The sequence below is a fragment of the Trichoplusia ni genome, chromosome 19, assembly GCF_003590095.1.
Source record: "Trichoplusia ni isolate ovarian cell line Hi5 chromosome 19, tn1, whole genome shotgun sequence".
In the NCBI taxonomy this organism is placed as follows: Eukaryota; Metazoa; Arthropoda; class Insecta; order Lepidoptera; family Noctuidae; genus Trichoplusia; species Trichoplusia ni.
The window spans coordinates 4802847-4823926 of record NC_039496.1 but is presented as its reverse complement, the minus strand read 5'-3'; the positions used below and the strand labels follow the sequence as shown (position 1 = coordinate 4823926).

At 33.5% G+C, this 21080-nt stretch overlaps 1 protein-coding gene across 1 annotated transcript in view; it reads right to left on the bottom strand.

The window, feature by feature from the left end:
* Window positions 1–1001: 1001 nt before the first annotated feature.
* LOC113503339 overlaps window positions 1002–21080 on the bottom strand; it is a 38433-nt gene continuing 18354 nt past the window's right edge. Inside the window, exon 3 of the mRNA XM_026885205.1 lies at window positions 1002–3618. Within this exon, the coding sequence (XP_026741006.1) occupies window positions 3485–3618 (134 nt within the window). The 3' untranslated portion in view covers window positions 1002–3484. The remainder of the gene's footprint in view (window positions 3619–21080) is intronic.

Genomic DNA, 21080 nt, shown 5'->3' with positions numbered 1-21080 from the left:
GTCAGCTATGCCAGTTTCAGTCAGTAAACGTCTTACAATTCCTTCCTTTCAACCCAAAGCGCGATGAGTCATTGCATGATTTCCCATCCGGAAAAAGGGGGCCCACCAACAACCAACATGTCGCAAAGCTTTATTTCCATACATTTACGCATTTTCCATCATCATTTGTTCTGCCCCATAGTCACAAGTTAAACTGGACGTTAATACACCTACGACTCGTTACGTGCTGTTATTTATGGCTGAGCAGTAAACAAGGCTGACTATTAATGGCTAGTTTTCGCCATAAAGACGCTTATCTGTCTTGATTTATGGTGTTCCTAGCAAAGATAGCTAGGTAATTGGTGCCTAGGTAAATACAAGTCTAAATGTGTCAGCTTGAATTAAATAGAAAGTAGCTCCATTTACTGAAGTAATGCTACTTTACGTACTTTTAATTTTCTAATAACTCTACTCTTGTGCAGGACTTGTATTTTCCAGAGATTTTTTTATTACCTTTAATGGAATGCAGTTTTGACGTCGTACTTACTCACCTATAGTCCCAAAGCGCAACTGAACCCTGTAAAAATTCGAGATTATTTAAAGCAAGTTACTTTACATGATTTAATTTACCTTCATGGCAAACTGAAACAATGCTAAATAATAATACCAGCCTATATAATACATGTCCATGCTGATAGGCCTAGGAAAACTTATGTTAGGTTTTCTTGTGGAAATCGTCAGCAATTAAGTCTTGAAGGATGCTAGTAATCTTCAAGGAGGCTATGATAGCAGAGTTAATGGCCGAGACTGTGCAAGACGCCTCCAGTCATTTTTAACATTTATGATAAGTACAAGTTGCAGATGGTCCACCATCACTTTTAAAGGATGAGTTTTGTAGCTGTCGAAGAGATACATTGCTCTACACCTAACACCGTGTTATGCGCCATCTCTTTTCAATACTCGTAACAGTCTTGCTTGAAGAGGTAGAAGTAAGTTCCACGTTATAAAAATAAAACAAAAAATACATTATAAAATCATTTTATTTTTTTAGAAGAAGTTATCTGTAGAATCACACCAGAAGTAAGGTTACAGGCAGGATATCACATTGAACATTTATCTTTAAACACTTAATTTAATTGTGAACATCAACTACTGAAACTTTACACAGAAAATATATTAAATTTTTTATTCATCCATCTTGTAAAATATATTTTACAATGTACTTACATAAGTGTGTATGCTTCTCTCATATTTTCGAGGTTTCATTACTACGTTTTTTTTTAATTTAATTCCTATAGAAAAGAGGGATAGCCACGTTTTGAGACACAGATTATAATCTAAACAATTAAGAAAATTTATTTTTTATAAAACTATTGAATAATAAATACACTTAATTACAAAAGTAAGACTTATTTGCGCTTTCGTTTGTGCTTGTGTTTTTATTATTATATATATAATTGCAGCAAAAAAATGGTCATAAAATTATTCCATGCTATTATCGAAGTCAAAATTTCATTGCATAAAATTCCAGATCAGTAAAAACTCAATTCCCAGTACAGACATTATCAAATTCCTTTCGTAGTAGATAGTAGGTATAAAATATTTAATATAGGTATAAATAATTTATATTTTATAGACGTACAAAAGTTATATACTTATAGGTATGACAGGTAAAAATACATTCGATATATGTAGGTACATAATTATATTTTTGTTCCTAAAATAAAGTGGTACAATATCAATTTTAGAAAAAAAAACATCGAAGATTATAGTTATAAATAGTTTATACATGGAGTATAGACTCGTATCTACGTATAGTTTTTATAAAATTACGAAAACGCGTCGATCTTGCACGCTATATTTTTGTATGAAATGCTTGAACGAAATAATCGACGAACACATTTATATGCACATGTATGTCATGAATGATTGTAAGTACCTCTTGTTGCACAATCCCTAAATAACAAAATAAACCTTTTTTTGTTGTTGTGAAAATTGTCCGACGATTAGGACATGATAGAGACTTGAGATGGTAGAGATTAACCGCACAGCATTACAAAATATAAAAATTGATAGCAACAAAAATCGCTTCAATTCTCCACTAAACCGAACTATTTTCAACGAGCATTACTTAAAAATCCACGCGTCTTCGTAAATAGAGACATCGAAAAATGCATTAAACTTTACAGTACATACATTTATCCAGATATTAATATTATATGTATTACTAAAGTACACCTTATGTCTATAAGCGTATTAACACCAATCACATAACACCATGTTACACCGTTTTGGAGACTAGGAAGACTAAGGTTTAATTAGGAAATTAATAGGTCCTCTACTTGTATTTAGAAAGTACTACTTTGGGAACACCAGATAATATTATAAGAATATGCCAATAGAAATATGCATTCAAGATCCCTTATTCATAAGTCGACATAAGCTGTGTCCAACTGTGGACAGAGTTTTCTTTGGTTTTCTGTATTTAAAGGATTGAGAAAAGTCATTTTGAAACCTTCTTTGTTTTAAGTTGGTGCTGGATATTATGATGGTCTTTAACCCTGCATTCCTACATGCTTTCTTACAAACTATCACGCAATACTTTTGTGTAAAGATCCATATTCAGTTTCTTCCGTCGTCGTAGAATGGCAAAAAAAATTCGGCCTTCATTTTGATATGAGAAGAAATTGGTTTAGAGCCTTGAATTTATTGCCTTATCTTCATTCCACTCCACTTGTAATACATCCCCGTCTGATACGGGGACAGTCTATAATACTCACGTTTAATTTTCGCCGTTGCCCAAAATACTTTACACCCACATCATTATTTGCACACCTCACACGATTTCATCCCTCACTCGGTATTGGGTTACATTTAATTAACGAACGTTATATTTTTTATGAATAAGGGTTTTCCAATTACAAATCCGTGGATATGATGACGGTATTTTAATTAATCACATATATACTGTCTAAATATCTTTGGTAACACGACAATCACGTTTGTATATACCTACTTAGTAAATTGATTTTTCTGATTTAGATTATGTTGATTTTGACATCGAAATGTTTTATACATAACATTAATACCTATGATATTGGGTTTATAACACGTATTGAGGACACTAATATAGATTACGCTTAAATTAGATCTGTATGATGATCGATCTTCAACCTCTTTGGTTACCCTACCATGCAGGGGATTACCTATGCCATGTATTTTATCTTTGATATCATTATATTCAAAGTAAATTAAAACGTTGATAACGTTAAATATTATACAACTGATATTTTAGTCTCACAAATGATAATTGTATCGCTCCAAACAATTATCTGTCAAAAAGCTGTCTAGAGCCAACCGAGAATTAATCAAGTTGTAAGAGAAAAATCAATAAACCACAAATCTTTTTAATCCAAACCAACCTTTATAAGTCGATATTAAATAACCGAAATCTGAGGGTCCGTGACCCCTACTACGAGATTTATCAAAGTGAGATGTGATCGGGTTAACGCTTAGTGAACGGGTTGTTTCGAGCCGTGGTGCGAGCGGCAGCGGCGGCGGTTTGCGTACAGTTGCATAAAGCATCAAACATGCGCAGCACAAAACCGCGCGCACGCCCCAGTCGCCTCTTCAAATTACCTGTAACAAATAGTAGGGGTGATATTAATGGATGTGTCAGCAGAAAAGTCAATCCACTTTGTCTCGTGTCAAATGCAGAGCTCTTAATATGAGTAACGTACGTCATATACGGGACTTTGTCAATAAATCATACGGGGATAGAGTGAAATGTATTTTTGCGCTAGGTTTTGGAAATGTTTTGATAACGAATCCCAAGCAAAAATCTTCAAATTGGAAGATAAGCTTCTGATAGAAAAATGTTAAAAAGGATAAACATTTCTGTATTCTTTATAAGACATACTTGGTTATAGAAAAAAAAAACAAAAAACAACGTTTCATAAGAATCAAGTTCATTTGGTATAATTGCTTCTGTAATTTCAGTGCATCGAATAGCTTTTTGCCTTAATACCACACTACGTTATAAACCGAGTTCCTATACATAGTTTCCTGGAAGTGAAACCATTATCCGAGCCTCATGCAAGCGTTGTTTGTAGTTTGTGTAACGGCTGAATGCGAGCTTGTGTCACGTGACGTCATCAAACAATGACACGCGAGAAGTCGCTTTGCCATAAATAAGCCTACGAAGTGACCAATATTTTGCAGTATGGATTTACTTTTGCCGGTGTCCAAAGATAGAAAATGGGAATTTTGGGAATAAAACTACACATATTCATCTTTTTTAATTGTTAAAGTACTTGGAATATTTTGTTAGTGAAATTTCTACGATGTGAGCTTTAGAAAAGTCGATTATGTAATCAATATAGGTAGCTATGATTCTGCATAGTCAGTTTACATCAAGGTAATCCGGGTAAGTTACCGTGAACCATCCCCGTAAGATTTCTGTAGAAGATAGATGTAACAAAAGCATATGCAAAAAATGAAAGACAAAGTCTACGATCTAGTTTAAGTAAATGCCAGTAGACTACTAAATCATCTGAGCGTTACTCAAACAAGCCACGTTTGCAGAACGGTTGATGTACACGCCAGCCATGTGACGTCATTCAGCCTTTGTGAGTCAACCACGCTTTGAAGCGAAACGCACTTTAATACCGAGATTAAAAGACTTAGTGGTAATTAAGATGCTTAATACAAGAGATTAGGGGTAAACGAGTGTTTTGAAGCCTTTCGTTTTAAATGTTTGAGGTTTGAAAGCGGTAATTCTGAAGAAGGTTGCAACGTTCAGAACAAGGACTGTGCAATAACAATCTTAGATTATGACAAATTCAGACACGTTTTCGAAGTCCCCTATAGAGTGTAGATATTGTAAGCTAATCTATTAGATTCAAACATCCGTAATTTTTTTTATCGGCTAAGAGTTCTAGTCAATATCAAGTTTTTAATGTAAAAACAATAACACCATAATATTCATCGATCAAATTTTTATTTCATCGATCACTATTTTCATGCTCAATTTTTTGAATTAAGGAATAGGTTGTAACTTAATATCTTTTTCAAAATACCACGTTTGCTGTAGCAACAAGTACTGTTACTCAGCAAACAAAGCTATACATTCTGCTAATAAATAGTTATTGTCAATTTATCTAAAATCGTGACCATTCCTACCGTTAATTTTTACAGTTCCATACATTGTGAGTGCATTAGCATATTTATCTAGTGTTCCATATTTCTTACTATACACGATGTTAAAATTAACACTGACAATATTATTAACTTCTTTGAGTTTCTGTGGTGGATTTAAACTATTATTAGTATTCTCCTTTTCCATTTCAACTTATCCTATTTTGGGATAAGGATTCGTATAGTTAGAATCTATTGAAAGCTCTGAGCTATGTCATATGAGTAGTATTATTAACTTTAACAAAAATGTTAGACAGAATTTATTTGGGCAGTTGACGTTGAACAATGGAGTTACACTGGATCAAATTTATGACACACCCGTCATGAATAGGATTCATACATTTTGTCGTCACATCCATAATAACTGGGCGGAAAATGGAAGCCTAGAGGCAGTGTTATTAAGGTAAAGTTCTAACGAAATAATTTGGGAATTTCAGGTGACATACATGACACCCTGTCCTATGATAAACACAACAAAGGCTTGAAGTTAGATTAAGGTGACAAATAATACAAAAATATCTCGGGGATTAACTAGTTCTACATGTATTGTAACGAATCCTTTTAGGTAATTAATGTTATACGTTAAACAAGGAAGCACAACTGCTATTACTTACAATAAATTCCTACAATCGTTAGCACAAATTAATCTCGATTTCTTAGGAAAACCTTTCACGATTCCTAATCGAAATCGATTTGAACCTGCTTGTTCTCGGCACACTAGCCTCCTGGGGCTACAGCGTAATCGCTTTCGGTATGCAACACACCTACACTGGGATAGTCACACCTTTGGTCCCCGAAGACTCTTTGGAGAATAGCCAACGTGACAATGTGCGTAATTGTTAGTATGGCCCTGGATAACGAAAGTATTGTCTGTCGTTTCATCATTAAAAGGGTATATGAAGGTTTGAGCATTGATAACCACGCTTGCTCGTTGCCACGCCTTACAGTAATATAATTATGGCTGTGAAACTCCTATATATAAATTTTTGATCCATGGTTTTTAAAGATGTTTTGCTTTACATTTTGTCAATGGTGTTTCAGTATAATATATAAAGCTAGCTTCTAGTGATGTCTTGTTTTTTGTCCAATACGAATGCACTTGTGAAATGGTAAATATGTAGTTTTTTTTTTTTTTCTAGCCCGCCACACATGCCCGTCATTGCAACTCCTGTAAGCCAGGATCTACAATGAAACCAACGAAAACCACCGAAACACTTAAGTTCGGTGTGTCCCAGGGGGAACAATTAACTGCCTTGGAACCCGCAACGAAATTAATCAGAAATAGTAAAGAGGAGGAGTAAGAAAAAATGTTCCACTTCCCTCCATAGCAAGCGGGAGACAAAAGAAGAAATAGCTAGTTTTAGCAAAGAAAAGAGATTGACAACTGAGTTAGGCTCAGTTATCAGGCACCACGGATATAAATTTACAGTTTAATGGGTCCTATAATTAAATATGTAGTTTATGCATGTGTAAATAGTGTGCATTCTGATGTTACAATCAGCCTTCTTCATATTTTAAAATAAAAAGAATACTTCTAACACCCAAACCCCACATAAAATAACAAAACCAGAACGTAACTTTACAATGTTGTAAACATTATTCAAAGCGTAAGAGTCAACACTGTGAGAATCTTTCAGAGAAACCGGGTCATATCGTCCCTTTACTAAATTACATACCTTTTCACCACTTTCATTAATATTAATGAGGACTTTTGCAAAGGAACGGACGAACTCCACCGACTTACATACGTATCTGTTTATTATTCTATTTTCTGAAGTCTGAGCGCCGTTTCAAGTGGAAACTTGAAGTTTAAAGCAGTTTTGTCATTTGGAAATATTATAACTTTTATTGATGTTTATGTACGTTAATTAATTATGGCTCATTTATCTTTCCTTTCTAAAATGTAAAAGTCAGTTATGTACTATTGTATATAGTAATATCTATGCTATACAAAACTGACCATATTTTCAAATGGTCATTTTCATAATGTATCACCGAAATTCACTGCCAAAATCATGTTTCAAGTATCAACTTTCATAGGGCTTAGGGGCCCTCATAGAAAATCAACAGAAACTTTATGAAAATCCACTGAAAACATCAAATTACTGTTGACTGACACCATTCTGAAGAGTGTCAGTCAGATCAAAGTTAAAAGGCTTTTCGCGAACTTCGATCTTGTTCAATTAATGAAAGCAGAGCGCCAAGACAAGCGTTTCAAACTTGCCTCGACTGACTTTTGACAACAAAGCAAATATCAAATTTCGTGACTGTGACATTTGTTATGGTCAATTTAATATCGTGTTTTAACGAATTTATTGAGTAAAGATACTAGATTTTCAAGGATTTGAATTTACGCCATAGCCGACCAAGAGCCGGTTTTTTAGACTATCACAGTCTATCGAAATCAGAGGTTATCTATTCAGTTCCAGATACAATGTTGAAAGTAGCAAATGCAGATTTCATGTATGAGAATTTTCAGAAGAAAAGTTTGATGCAGTTCCAACGCAATCGATATGCAGCGAAGTATATGCTGGACAAGTGGACACCAATTAAAGTTAAGCGTTAGTCACTTGGTCTGCAATAAAACAAATGGTTGGTAATTGTTTAACGCTCTATTACTTCAGATTGCAATAATAAATCTACGTTCTTGTTGGAGGCACTAAAGTTAAATGAAACTATGTTCCATTTAGGAATACAGTTGACTTTTTACGATTGGTTATTTATCTAAAAAACATATGTTTCGAATCAAAATCAAAAAAACTTCAGATGGAAGGTAAACGAAAATTATATCCGTTACAATAAGGCAAATTATGTAAAAAATGATCAGCCAGTAAAAATATTTAAAAACTATTAAAATTTAAATTTCAAAATGCAACGCATTCAGGCAACGCATTCCACATAACACAGTCTCAAACATACAGATTTAAAAACATCAACACGTTGAACAAAATTTAATTTCCGTATGAAAATTTCAAGCCTCTAGTGTGGCTTACAATAAAGTTTTTGAAACTGGATATTCATGACATGAAAGTCCACAAACTGCTGTCCAAAAAACAGGCTCGGTTTTAAACTAGCGATGACGTGAAACGATTCACACTACGACTGGAAATGTCTGTTATATTGCATGGCACTAAAAGTTTCTTCTTTTTTCAATTAAAATTTTGAAGCACTTTTGGTTTTGAGTCTAGTAGTTTCCGTATTACTGTAGATATTTCCTTATATTTGATATTGATACGTACAGATAATATAATTTGTATTGTCGCTTTTAAATGAAGATTCAACATCAAAACTAATGTCAACTAATACCTTTTGGGGACGATTAAGCATGCTTTTGCGGTATTTACGTACAAAAAATGATAGTTGGTAAATATTATTAGAAAATATGTATCCATTGACGGAACCATTTACTGACTAAACGCTATAATGTATTGTTGCAGTTTTTATGCTGAAAACAATTTGATACCATAACAATACTCTCACAAAAATAAAACAGGAATGCCTAAACGAAATTCAACCAATGCATCGAACATCAAAGGGAAAATGGATCATGCAAAAAAGTGATAAAATACAAAAACTCGCTGTACCCAATCAAATTGAAACAAACCATTGTTTATAAAAAACGATGTAAATTACTTCGTGAATGGATAGTCGACATGTTGATTTATTTAACGTGGTATACAATTACGTAACACGAATGGAAGGGTTAAATATATACTGTTACTTTTAAATATACTTTCATGTTACTGTGAAAATAGTCCTCCCATTTAAATTATTTATCGTTGTTCCTATAAATAGTGCACCTAACCTAAGGTAATTTCTTTCAGTCTTGTACTGTAAAACATTATCTTTAAATGTAATTCCGCTGTAATACCTGAACATCGATTTAACTTTCAGTAAAACCTAAAAGAAAAACAAAAGAAAGTCTGCAGCTACTAAGCTAACACAACCTAAACTCTATAGGTATAATAAACGCAAAGAACTTTGTCTCATAAAAAGTTTTATTAAAACACAAAAACTTTCTAAGACCTAAGCATAAAACGGTCTGGAACCAGAGTTTATTATCAAGATAAAATATGACTGAATTAAATAAAGAACGAAAAAGGAATAATTAAAAAAATAAATTACAATTTGAAAAGGTTTCTGCCGGGGAATTCGTTTAGACCGTTACAAACGCGAATTCAATTTTCGTCCCACAATCATTTTAATTTATTCTCTGCATTTATAAAAGTAATTTCATAGCACTTTAATTCTTTTCATACTAGTATATTAAGGACTACTAATTTATGAGTGGGAACTGGTCTAAAACTGCGCTTTTGTTTCCTATCAGTGAGTCATTGTTTGAAATCATGGCTCGTCATATGTCATATCGGATCGTAAATTTCTTGTTGAATGTACTGACTTACTCCAAGAATGAAACATCATTCAAATTAGCCTTCGGATTCATTAAACAACTAAAATAACTATTTTCCCTAAATACTCCCATTAGAACATTACGGTTTTCGGATCTTTAAATGTTATACTTTAGGGACAGGTAAAGCTAAACTACCGTGTCCAAGGATTTAAATATCTAAACTTTTTACTGGACAAGGCTTACATCTTGCGAACAAAGAAAACTCAGTTCAGTTACAAAATCAATATTTTACAGCAACCTTCGTTTAATGTCCGTGACATTCAATGACTTTGATCAATATTGCATCAACGTCCCTTATTACTTACATACTAGGCAATTTCTTTAATGCCTATACTTTACGATAAACGGTGCTTAGTAATCATGGGTATTTTATCGATTTAATAAAGAAAATTCATATCTTTGAAATTTTCTGTCATGTTTCAATGTAAACGACTTATATTACAGGCTAACAAGTAAAGAGGGAGAAGAAATCGTTAGAGAAGGTTGAGGAAATATGATCTATAGAAGCAGAATGTTTGTTTCATTGCAGGCTATTGAGGCTATTAAATGAAAAAGAGAAATCTTTGTTCAATGGAGCGTTTGGTCCAGCCGTTGCTAAAAGAGGTCGCATTTTGCTGCCCTTTGAAGTCACGAGTTACAATGGATCACTTGTGTTGGGAAATTCTCATTATTTCATTGGACAGAAACTCCGTTTGCCACTGAATTATGATCCCATTGCTATTTGTCACATGAAGAAGAAAGTGAAGTTTTGCCAAAGACAGATGTATGTACATGTGTAATAAGAACTCTATAAATAAACGTTGCCATTGTATTAATTACATAAGATATATTTTAGCAAGTTAATCTACTCTTTACTAGTATATAAGTGTACCACAAACTGCTAAAAGGAACGTTCTTATTGCTTGATCTACATTTATCAATTTTACATTTGCCTTATCCGTATATTATTACAAGGAATATGAAACGCCCAATTCAATAGCTACATCCCTCTTTACAACATGTCATCATCGTCAATATGAGGGGAAACATATTTGAGTGCACTGCTTACTCTCTCTTATCTATTTCTCTATTTCTGAAGACAACATACCCTACATCCCTTTTTTGTAGTATATTAATATAATTTTGATATTATATGTCAAAGACACATAATCACAACACGAATAACAAACTGTTTGACTGTTTGTCATCAAAATATTAATCAGAAACTTCTCAAATTATAATCCGGGAAACAGATTCACAATATCACAACAAAATGAACTCTAACATTTCAAGTGAAAATACAAATAATATTTACTTCGTACAATCTGCAAAAAGAATTCTGGACGGTTCGAAGAAAAGCGTCGTATATATTAGCTTTGGATCGATGCTCACAAGGACCTCACCGAATATTGAAAACCGCCATATTGGATATCTTTAAGAAAATCAATCGGACCGTTATTTAGAAATACGATACGGGTTAGGACACCAAATAACGTGCATCTTCGTGTTTAATCATATCAAAAAATAGATTGTTCTGGATATAGTGATGATGCTGTGTCTTGAAAATGTTTGAATAAGAAAAATTTTCTGTGGAGTTTTCCAACTAGTAACGTAAGTGCTGATGTTATTCTGAAAACAACAGACCTATAAATGAAGCCTTTGGCCATCATTCTCTTTGATTCATTTGGTCATTATACTTAATTGTAACTAAGGATTAAGGAATTGTAGTCAGCCCAGAAGAACTATGTCTTCATGTTAAACGGAAAACCTACTATTAGCTTCTGAAGCAATAGATTTCGGGATCCCAATGGTTGTTACTCCTACCAACCAAAATCAGATCATAAATGAAGAAAACGCAGTAGAGAAAGGTTTTACTAAGACCTCCGATTTTCAAGACTTGTCATCTCGAAAAATAGCCATCGATCATGTCCTTCAAAATCCTAAGCAAGTGAATATTATAACTTTACGAGGTCTGAATCCATGTGGAAATCATTCCAAGTATTTCTGAGAACCCGTTTGTCGGATATCTAATTGAATCCCGTTCCCAAATTACTCTGTGTGACGTAAATGGTCATTCATGCGAAATATGATCCAAAAAGCACTTCATAGAGACGTTCGGCTATTAAATACGTGTAACTATTTAATAATATGAGGAATTCCCAAAAAGTGCCGTCTGTATTCGTGACTTCATATAATAGTCTGTTCCGTTATGGAATACCGATGGTTATCGTAACTGAAAGTAGCATTCCCTATAAATAAACATGAAGCGTGATTCAAACAATTTAGAAGCTACAACATTTTTACAAGTTCCTATCGATTGCTACTTTTATTCTCCATTCAAATTATGTCTTCATTTACAAGTTGTATCGATATAAAAAAGACGATTGCGTTTCAATAAAACCTTCTACCCTTACTTCCAATTAATCGATAAGTAAATAATCGATATTCGGCTCTTTCAATGTCGTCTTCATTTTGTGAGTTACACAAAAAAGATCTCGAATTTCGCGATTATAATTTCAGGTATCGATATTTTAGCTTACTCGCACAACATCGTCGGTATAACACGATCGTCCAATTACTCCAAGAAAGGAGCTAGTATAATGCATAGAGCATGTTATTCAAAACGGGGGAAAACATTTTGCGTTCCCCTGCACCAGTTACAGGATGTTATAATATGGTATATCTTGATATTGTGGTTTTAGTTACGGTAACATTGAGTTACCGTATTTTGTGTAGACTAAAGTTGCGAGTCAGATAGATTTGAAAAAGCTTATTTAATGTTGAATGATTTTTGAAGTATTTTGGCACTAAATTGATTCATCTAACATAAACTGTAATACAAATTAAAGTATTTATTGTTAATTAAAATAAATATTTAGTTATAGGCATTTTAAAACACAATATTTTTATGCCTTTATTTAGAGAACTACGGCATAACAACGACAATAACTGTAAAGCCAACAGAAAAGTAACAAATATCGAACTTATAAAAATCCTTAAATCTATATAGGTACACAAAGCAAACCAATTTTTCAATTTCCTACGAATTAGTCTTTAGCCAACCACTGCCTTATTTGAAGACTCAAGCTAACGAGTATCGGAGTATTGCGATCTTCAGAATTGACTTCTTTGAAGAAAATTGTATGTATCGATGCGGGGCAACTGTATTTCTAATAATCAAAATACCACGTTTTTAAAGTTGATTTTGACAGTTGCTATAGTTGTGAATTGCATTGTCATTGGGTTTGAAGCTACCCTGAAAATTATAGCCTACTAGCTTATTGGAAAGTGCCTCAAAATTGAATTGCAAAAATCCAACCAGAGCGACAAACAAACAAGAAAGTGACTTTATAAAAACGTGGTAAAGATAAACTCGCGACGCCTAGAGTTCTGTACTAATCTATACTAATATATAAAGCTGAAGAGTTTGTTTGTTTGAACGCGTTAATCTCAGGGACTACTGGTTCAATTTGAAAAAATATTTTTGAGTTAAATATTCCATTCATCGAGGAAAGTTTTACTTGGTTGTACTAATAGGAGCAAAGATACAATGGAAAATGTGGAAAAAAACAGGGTGGATATAAATCATAACTTATATCTCTCAAATTCAATTGGTCACTCATCGAATTACGACCGAGAGATTTGTAGCTCAACATAGGCTTTTATTTTTAGTACTTGTTGGTGTATAAGCAAAAAGAATAATATCATCGTTGAAAATTTTAAGGGTCTAGCTATTACGGTTCATGGGATACAGAATAACAGACGAATAGGGTAAAGCGCATAGATATGTCGGTGTGTGAAGGATTGCAACGCATTGCCATACACCGACACCAAAACGCGGATGACGTAACACGGCGGTTCAGGTTTAGTCAGTAAAAGTCTGACACTACCCATTTCCTCCCCCGAGGGAGATTGTGTCCAAGCTCCGCCTTAACAAAAAAAAGGGCACATAGTTATAATGTTCCGTTTTTACTCTTTGAGTACGAAACCCTAACAATGGTTTCAAATAGATAGTATCTTCGGCTTTGTTTACTCGCAGATCTGTATTGTTTAGTTTTTAAAATAGCTTCGTACATTCTTTACATAGCCTATTCTTGTCTGCCGGAGATTTTTCTTTAACTGTTGAATTATTTGCGGGTTTTATAATTCTTTAGAGGATTATCTAAAACACCAACACAACAAAGTTTGTATTTGATAACAAGAAAATAGAGTTTGATATAAATACATTATAATTGTAACAATTGCAATAAAATACCAAATGTTGTATCACTTTATGTGTTTCTCGGAGTACTTGTTTTTTGTTTCGTTCGTTTCTACACATAAAATCACATCAAAATATATTTTATCAACAACCTACAAACTAAAAACACACAAAAATTAATTTTAAAATAATTTGACACGTACCTATTAATTAAAACAGTGAACAGAGCGTAATTGATAACGTTAAACCTTCCTTCTACATCAAGCATGGCATTTTAATTAAGCAAATAGTCTAACTAGATACACATTCACATCGATCAATGCTATTTTCGCGCACTATACATAAATGTCTACTGTCTAGGCCTATCTCTAAGAAACTAGTTGTCCCAGCAAACGTTGTTTTGTCATACGAATTAGTTCTATGGAATAAAATAATTAATCGATTTGAATAATCTAAAAAGCACGTTTTTAAATATCACTCCATTCAAATTTTACTAAAATGGGTTCAGCCGTTTTCATAGTTGTTAATTGCGTTTTCATAGGGTTTGAAGCTACCATGAAAATTTCAGCCTGCTGGCTTATCGGGAAGTGCCTCAAAACTGAGTTGCAAAAATTCAACCGGAACGACAAAGATAAATAAAAACTAGTATGTAAAAAATGGGCTATGAAAAATAGACATTGTCCTATTCTCAAACCTACCTGTATATCGATGTATACAAATTCAATCATTTGAGCTGTTTCGGAGGAGTACAATTTATTACACCGTAACACTATATACTTATATTTACATTATCCCTATGATATTGGCTATGGAACATTATTTACCTCTTCCATATCAACCACCATAATACAGGATAATAGAATTTCCTGATGACACTCCGAATACCCCGTAAATCGAATCTAGTGAACTAATTATCTCGTCTGCTCAAGCGGCGTGGCGTAACCACGACCTTTATCCCATCCGAACTTAGCTTCATCAATTGGGCCATCAAACATTCCAGAGTATTACAACTAGATTATCTCTCAATGTAATTATCTTTGCTTCTTGATTGTCCCGACTTAATTACTCTAGGGATTTACCTAAAGGTATCTCTACCTTTCTGTCTTTCAACACCGATATGGATGGATATGACAAATCAAATATCGTGTGTAGATTGAATTTGGTTGTGTAGTGCTTTCGCGATTGAACGAATTTCGATTTCTTTTTACATATTTACTCCTTCGATATGTACGAGAACTTTTTTTTCATTTGGGATTATCACATGACGTATTGGCGTGTTCAGGTATTTTGATGTGGGTAAATTATGTGAGATTTCATTGAAAATTATTACCTAGTTTTTTGCTCCCTTGTTATTCAATGCGACTTGCTTAGTTATCATCCCGTTAAGCAATGTTTTAACAGCTGTCGTTCTATGAATAGACTTGTGTTATTAAACATTACTCGGACGTTTTAATACAATAACTTACTACTACTTTCAAATCTAATCTAATAGGAGCGTAGATACAATGGAAAATGTGGCAGTACAGTGTGGCAAAAACAGGGCAGGTATAAATCATAATTATATCTTCCAACCACGCGGACGAAGTCGCTGGGAACAGTTAGTATTATTTTATATAACCAGTCATACGGCAACGAAAAACATTTCAAATTTCGAACGATTTCATGCGAAAAATCAACAACGTATACCGAAATACATTTTCATCCCACGCAAAAAATAACACGCTTTATATTATCGAACGGCACTTCCCCAGCTTTTCATATAAAAACAAAAAACGAACAATATAGACGTAACAATCTAAATATAGGCAGCCCTAGCATGTCTGCCTGCAATATCCTCAGTTCTCAATATCACAAAGTGGAACATATAGCCGCATGCCTAGACTTTGTCGCGATAACGGTGAAGGGATATCGATTTGAGCACCCAACCGTACCTCCCTCAAATTCGATGCATAATTTGTTGGGGCTTTGGACAACCCTATTAGTCTCTTGAATTGGGAAGATGATTAGGAATATGAGTTGAAGTGAAAGGAGTAGGTATGGTTCGGAATACGATTGTGTTCGTAAAATCGGTCTATACGGACTATTGGAATTTATCCTGATAATTAGTACATATTATATTGTATTTATTTGTGTATTTTGTTCGTCAATTCAGCATGTGCTTCAATCGTAATATAAAATCTATAATTTTAAAACAGTCACTAAAAAAGTGAATTTTTTAAACAAAAGAGGACAATGAAGGTTTCCATTTGAATAGATAATGACGTCTGTAAAAAATATTGAAAAAAAAAACCAATTTAGAAGCAAATGTAGAGACTACACCTAGTTTATGAGTGAACGACCTGAATTAAATGTTTATTTCATTTATTATAAACGAAATTCTGTACCACTCTTTCAGTTATCCACGCAAGAACTCGTCTTACTTATGCAGAAGCCAGCCAGTCTAAAATTATGAGCCGTAAACAAAGATGGTTATCTCTGAATATGCAAATAATGATAAGGCCGTAAGAAACGGCAACAAACAGCTTGTGAAAAAGTAATAATATGCAACGCTTCTGAATTCAAATCTTGATGAGAAGGAATTTTAATGAAATTGCGTTCTTATTTATTCATTTGGATTTCGAATTAGAATTTTTCTTTCTTTATAATTATAAGGCATTCGTGCCAGGCACGTCATTGAGTTATTAATGGCTCATTAGAAATACGGTTGTATTTGAATTTCAAATATTTATAATCGCCATTTGTGAACCCTTTGAAATACAGATTATTATACGAATAATGAAAGCGAGCGGAATTATAATTTATTTACTTTTGTTCTTTTTAAATTCCGTCTTGATTTTAATAAGTCATAGATAATTATTTTTATTTAATTATAATTTAATATTCTAACATTTAATGGACCTTTTCGGGAATATTTTTTATTCCCGAAAAGGTCCATTAAGTTGAAAATTTTTAAACCACCTTTAAAATATCTGAATCTTGACGTAGAAAACCAAATAAATTTATTTTAGATTGAAATAATTATGACGAGCTTACAACTAATGTTAAGGTAAACAGCGCCAAGTATTTACACAACAAACTAATACTACAGCACTAATTCGATCGACTTATCGATAAGAGAAAATGAAAGTAACTCGAGATTTCTAATTAACTTGCTCGCTAACAGTATTTGATAAATTGTTAGAGAAAATGTAATGAAATCTTAGCGGTCTTATGTTCCACTTATTGGAATTCTTATAAATCACTGCAGAAATAAACTGTTCATTAAAACTATTGTGTATTATATTTTAGTTATTTACCAACGTATTATAGTCATATCACAGCTTATAAATGTGCCTCTGCTGGGGCTCAGACCTTTGGCATTAATCAGAGCGACAGCGGACAGCGTAAAGCGAGCTAAGAGATACGACTGAGGAAGTGGCGCTGGATTGGGCATGTAATGAGGAGACCAGACAACCATCCGTCCAAACACGGTCTGACGTAACAAGCCTATGGGAAGAGACGGCCGGTTCGCCCCGTACCACTTGGAGGCGTTCAGTTGAGAAGGAGGCTGCCTCAACTGGTTTAGGCTGGAGAGACATCGAATGCTGCTTAAGATCGAAAAGAGTAGAACAATCTTCTGCGAGCCCTATGTCCCTGATAAGGGATAGCATCATCATCATCATCATTGCGAGTGTTTCCATTTTGTCTTTCACTTACACACTTTTAGTTTAAAACTCATAACTATAGGATTAGAAAACTGTGTCGTTCTTTCAAATGTTAAAGGTTATAAAGACAAAACTTTTTCTACTGAAACAGAAATAGCAAAGGAATGAAAGCTTTTGTTGTAAAGTATAAGCTGTTTCTCGTAATTTTGTTCTAACTTTATTAAATTTTGTCACGCGAGAATATTTTGCTTTAGAAAACAATCACCTTTGGAAACTTTGATATTCGAGACCGCCATTGTGACAGGATTATTTTGTGTGCTATTTGTTATTTTATAAGATACCTATGCTTATACATTTTTGCGACAATTTTACTTTTTAATTACCTTTGCTAGGTACAGACAAAACAATTTATATGTGTACAAATTATTCTGTGTATTTTATTTTCACTTAAATCGTTTACACATCTTCCTCTGAAACCAATTTTTTTATAAGTATTTTATTTTAATAAATACAAAATATACCAACGAAATCTTTATGTATATACTTTTGTTTTTATTAATATTTTTCTATACCTGTAATTTGTCAAAATCTAAAACACCAATGACAGCAATTTGGAGTCTTCAATATTTTTTTTCATAAGACCTTAAATGATAACAAAAAATAAGTTAGAAGTCATTTAACCTTTGTTTATCCTACGTTATACCGTAGTCTTAGAGGACATACTCATTTATCTGTAAACCGACCACAGTGATTCATAGAATAAACTGGACAAAGTGGGTTTATAATTGTAGCATATTCATTAAGGACATCAACGAAACGACATAAAGTTCTACATATATATTGGTTTCTGTTTACTTCGTGCAAAAGTAAAATAAAATTTACCCAATCAGTTGTAGAGCTTGAAGCTCCAATTATTTCGACAAAGGCAGACGCTAAGAGTTCCTTCCAAACTCAAATCTTGAGCGTGACAAAGTAAAATAAACTCAAAAGATTTTGTGAATATGACTCTAAATTGCAATGAATAAGACGTGCAGACCCTAAAAGGAGAGCCACTGCACACTTCTTTTTTTCTGTTATTAACATGATAGAGTAAAATTACCGTTACGAACTTGGTTATAGAGTTCTAAATTGCAATTCCTTAGATTCAATGCACACATGTTTGGCTGTTTACAAGATCGATAGAGTCTATCTATCATCCCTCTCCGTCCCTTTTTAACCGCTGTCGGCATTCTCAGTCTGACCGCAGACTGAAATTGCAACTACAGAACAGGTACGAAGTTGGATACACATTTCAACAGGAACGTGAAAATTCATTCGAGATTTTCATTCACTAAAGTTGATGGAGTACTTCAAAATTGAAGTTGTAGTTTCCTTACTTCTTTACGGAATTATGCTAGAAAGTGCAGGTTCGATCTCCAACGCAGTAAAGCTGACAAACTGTGAACCGCCACTGATCAAACGTCAAGGAAAACATGGGAAAAATCTTAAATAAAAATCTAAAATCGCCAACCCGCAGTGAGCTAGCGTGGTGATCCACGTTCAAACCTTCTCTATATGGAAAGAGGCTTATGCCCATTAATAAGCGGGTATTATTAGGTATTTAAATCAATCAAAACTATCAAAAAAATATTTTTTAATAACTCTTTTGTCCAGGACTCCAAGGACGATTTTCCAATAACAGAGACTAGTAAAATTAACAACATAACAAGTTAATAATAGGCATGATATCCTTGACTGAAAATAGAACCCACCCACAATCATCTGTTCTCATTGTATAATAGTCTATTATAGTCTTAGAGTGGGCCTACAAGCTCTTAAAGTAAGATTGTTTCGGGAGAGAAAGAGATGCCGCTCTACACAATGGAATGCTCCATCTCGCTTCCACAACTAGTACAGTCTTATTACTAACTACACTCTGAGAGGTGGTAGAGAGGCCTCTGGACAGTTTCTTATACGGAAAAGCGAGATAAATTGTAGACAATCTTAACAATTTCTTTCAGTTTTTGTGGCGACTTATGTTCAAGGTGAAGTGAGAAAGAAATATAAGTGTTTTCTATTGTTTGAGGTCGGGGAATAAAAATGGCTTGGCTTTAAGAATAAAGACACACAAACATTTTATATAAATTTATGCGGTTTAAAATGTCTTGTTATCATTTGCTATCACGCGAAAAAGTAGCCTATGTCCAATTTTGCCAAAAATAGTTATTTTCGTATTTGTAATGTTAGTAGATTAATCAACTATTTAGCTATAAAAACATAATATACCGACAAACAAATACCTATAGATTATAACAAAAGGCGCTAAGCTAACCACAAATGCTTTTCTTTTTTCTATTATAAGACGGAAACGCAATTGCAATTTAGCGAGAGTAACAGAGTTCCGCTAAGTGGCACTGACGTTCAATTTATCAACTTTTATTTGTTTTGTAGTGGCTAGTATTCAGCTACCGCTAGAGACTTCGGCTTAATAAAGGGTGTTTATAACGCTTTTGTTAGCTTCACCTACTTATATGTATATTTGCTCGTAGCCGACTCCTTTGGACTTGATTTTCACCCACATCAGAACGGTCAGATTTCATTCAAACATAGTAGACTTATTGAGGACCGATGACAGTAAAAATTGGAACTAAAAAATAGAAAATAAATTATAGTTTATTGGTAATGCGAGTCGTGAAGGTTAGGGGAAAACTATCTCTATTCACTCCAAAAAAGGTACCTTAAGATCTGTATCAACAACTAATTCCTTATAATACGTATAAGCATATAAGTTAAACTGGGTTAAGAGGTTTTCCTTCTTAAGACGGTTCATTTATCTTTAACAGTAATAGCTTAACAAATTAGCAAAACATTACCATTAATCTTCGCAAGTTAACTAAACAACTAAGTTATTTCAATGACCACTGCCTCTACCACGATATCTAATATTGGACTTTTGGTATTGTGGAAGCGGGACAGCGCACTACAGCTCGAATAGTTCCGTCTCTTTTCTTTGTATTACTTTCACAATTACATTTTACTTTAAGAGTTCATAGTAAAGGCTCAACTCGTTAGCATTGTGGTGATAATAACAATGAGTATAATTGCCTTTAAAATGGCCTGTGCATGTTAATTACTTCAGCTAGTTAACTATGACGTCTGCTATGCGTTTTTGTTGATACAATAGACTATTAGAGATCTCCATGTTTGGGCCTACTCTTAAAACAGATAAAATTCTATACGATAAATCTAATAACTCACGAAGTCCATATGAGAATGACAAGGTTACATGGCGACCTAAGGTTGACTTCCCGAAAGACGATGGTGAACTTAAGCCTATCAGAATTCGACTTAGATTGAAATCTTCTTAGGGTAGCCAGTTAAGAAATTTATACTCCAGCTAGCTTAAAAAAAGTCATGAAAAAGTGATATCATCTATCTTATTTGCTGAATACTTGTATTTTAATACATTTAATTTTTATACTGATGCAGAAAAACTAAGAAGGCACTTTTTATTAATCAATTTAGAGATTTCATAGAGCAAAGGTTGCAAAAAACATTCAAGAACGCACTTAAGAAAAAAATATTTTAAAGTAAAACATAAATTTATTTTTAAAAACCTTTTAAAAGAAACTAATTATACCAGTTAATTAAAAGCCAAGCAGTTTCTCTAGAATTTTCTTTTTAATCAGTA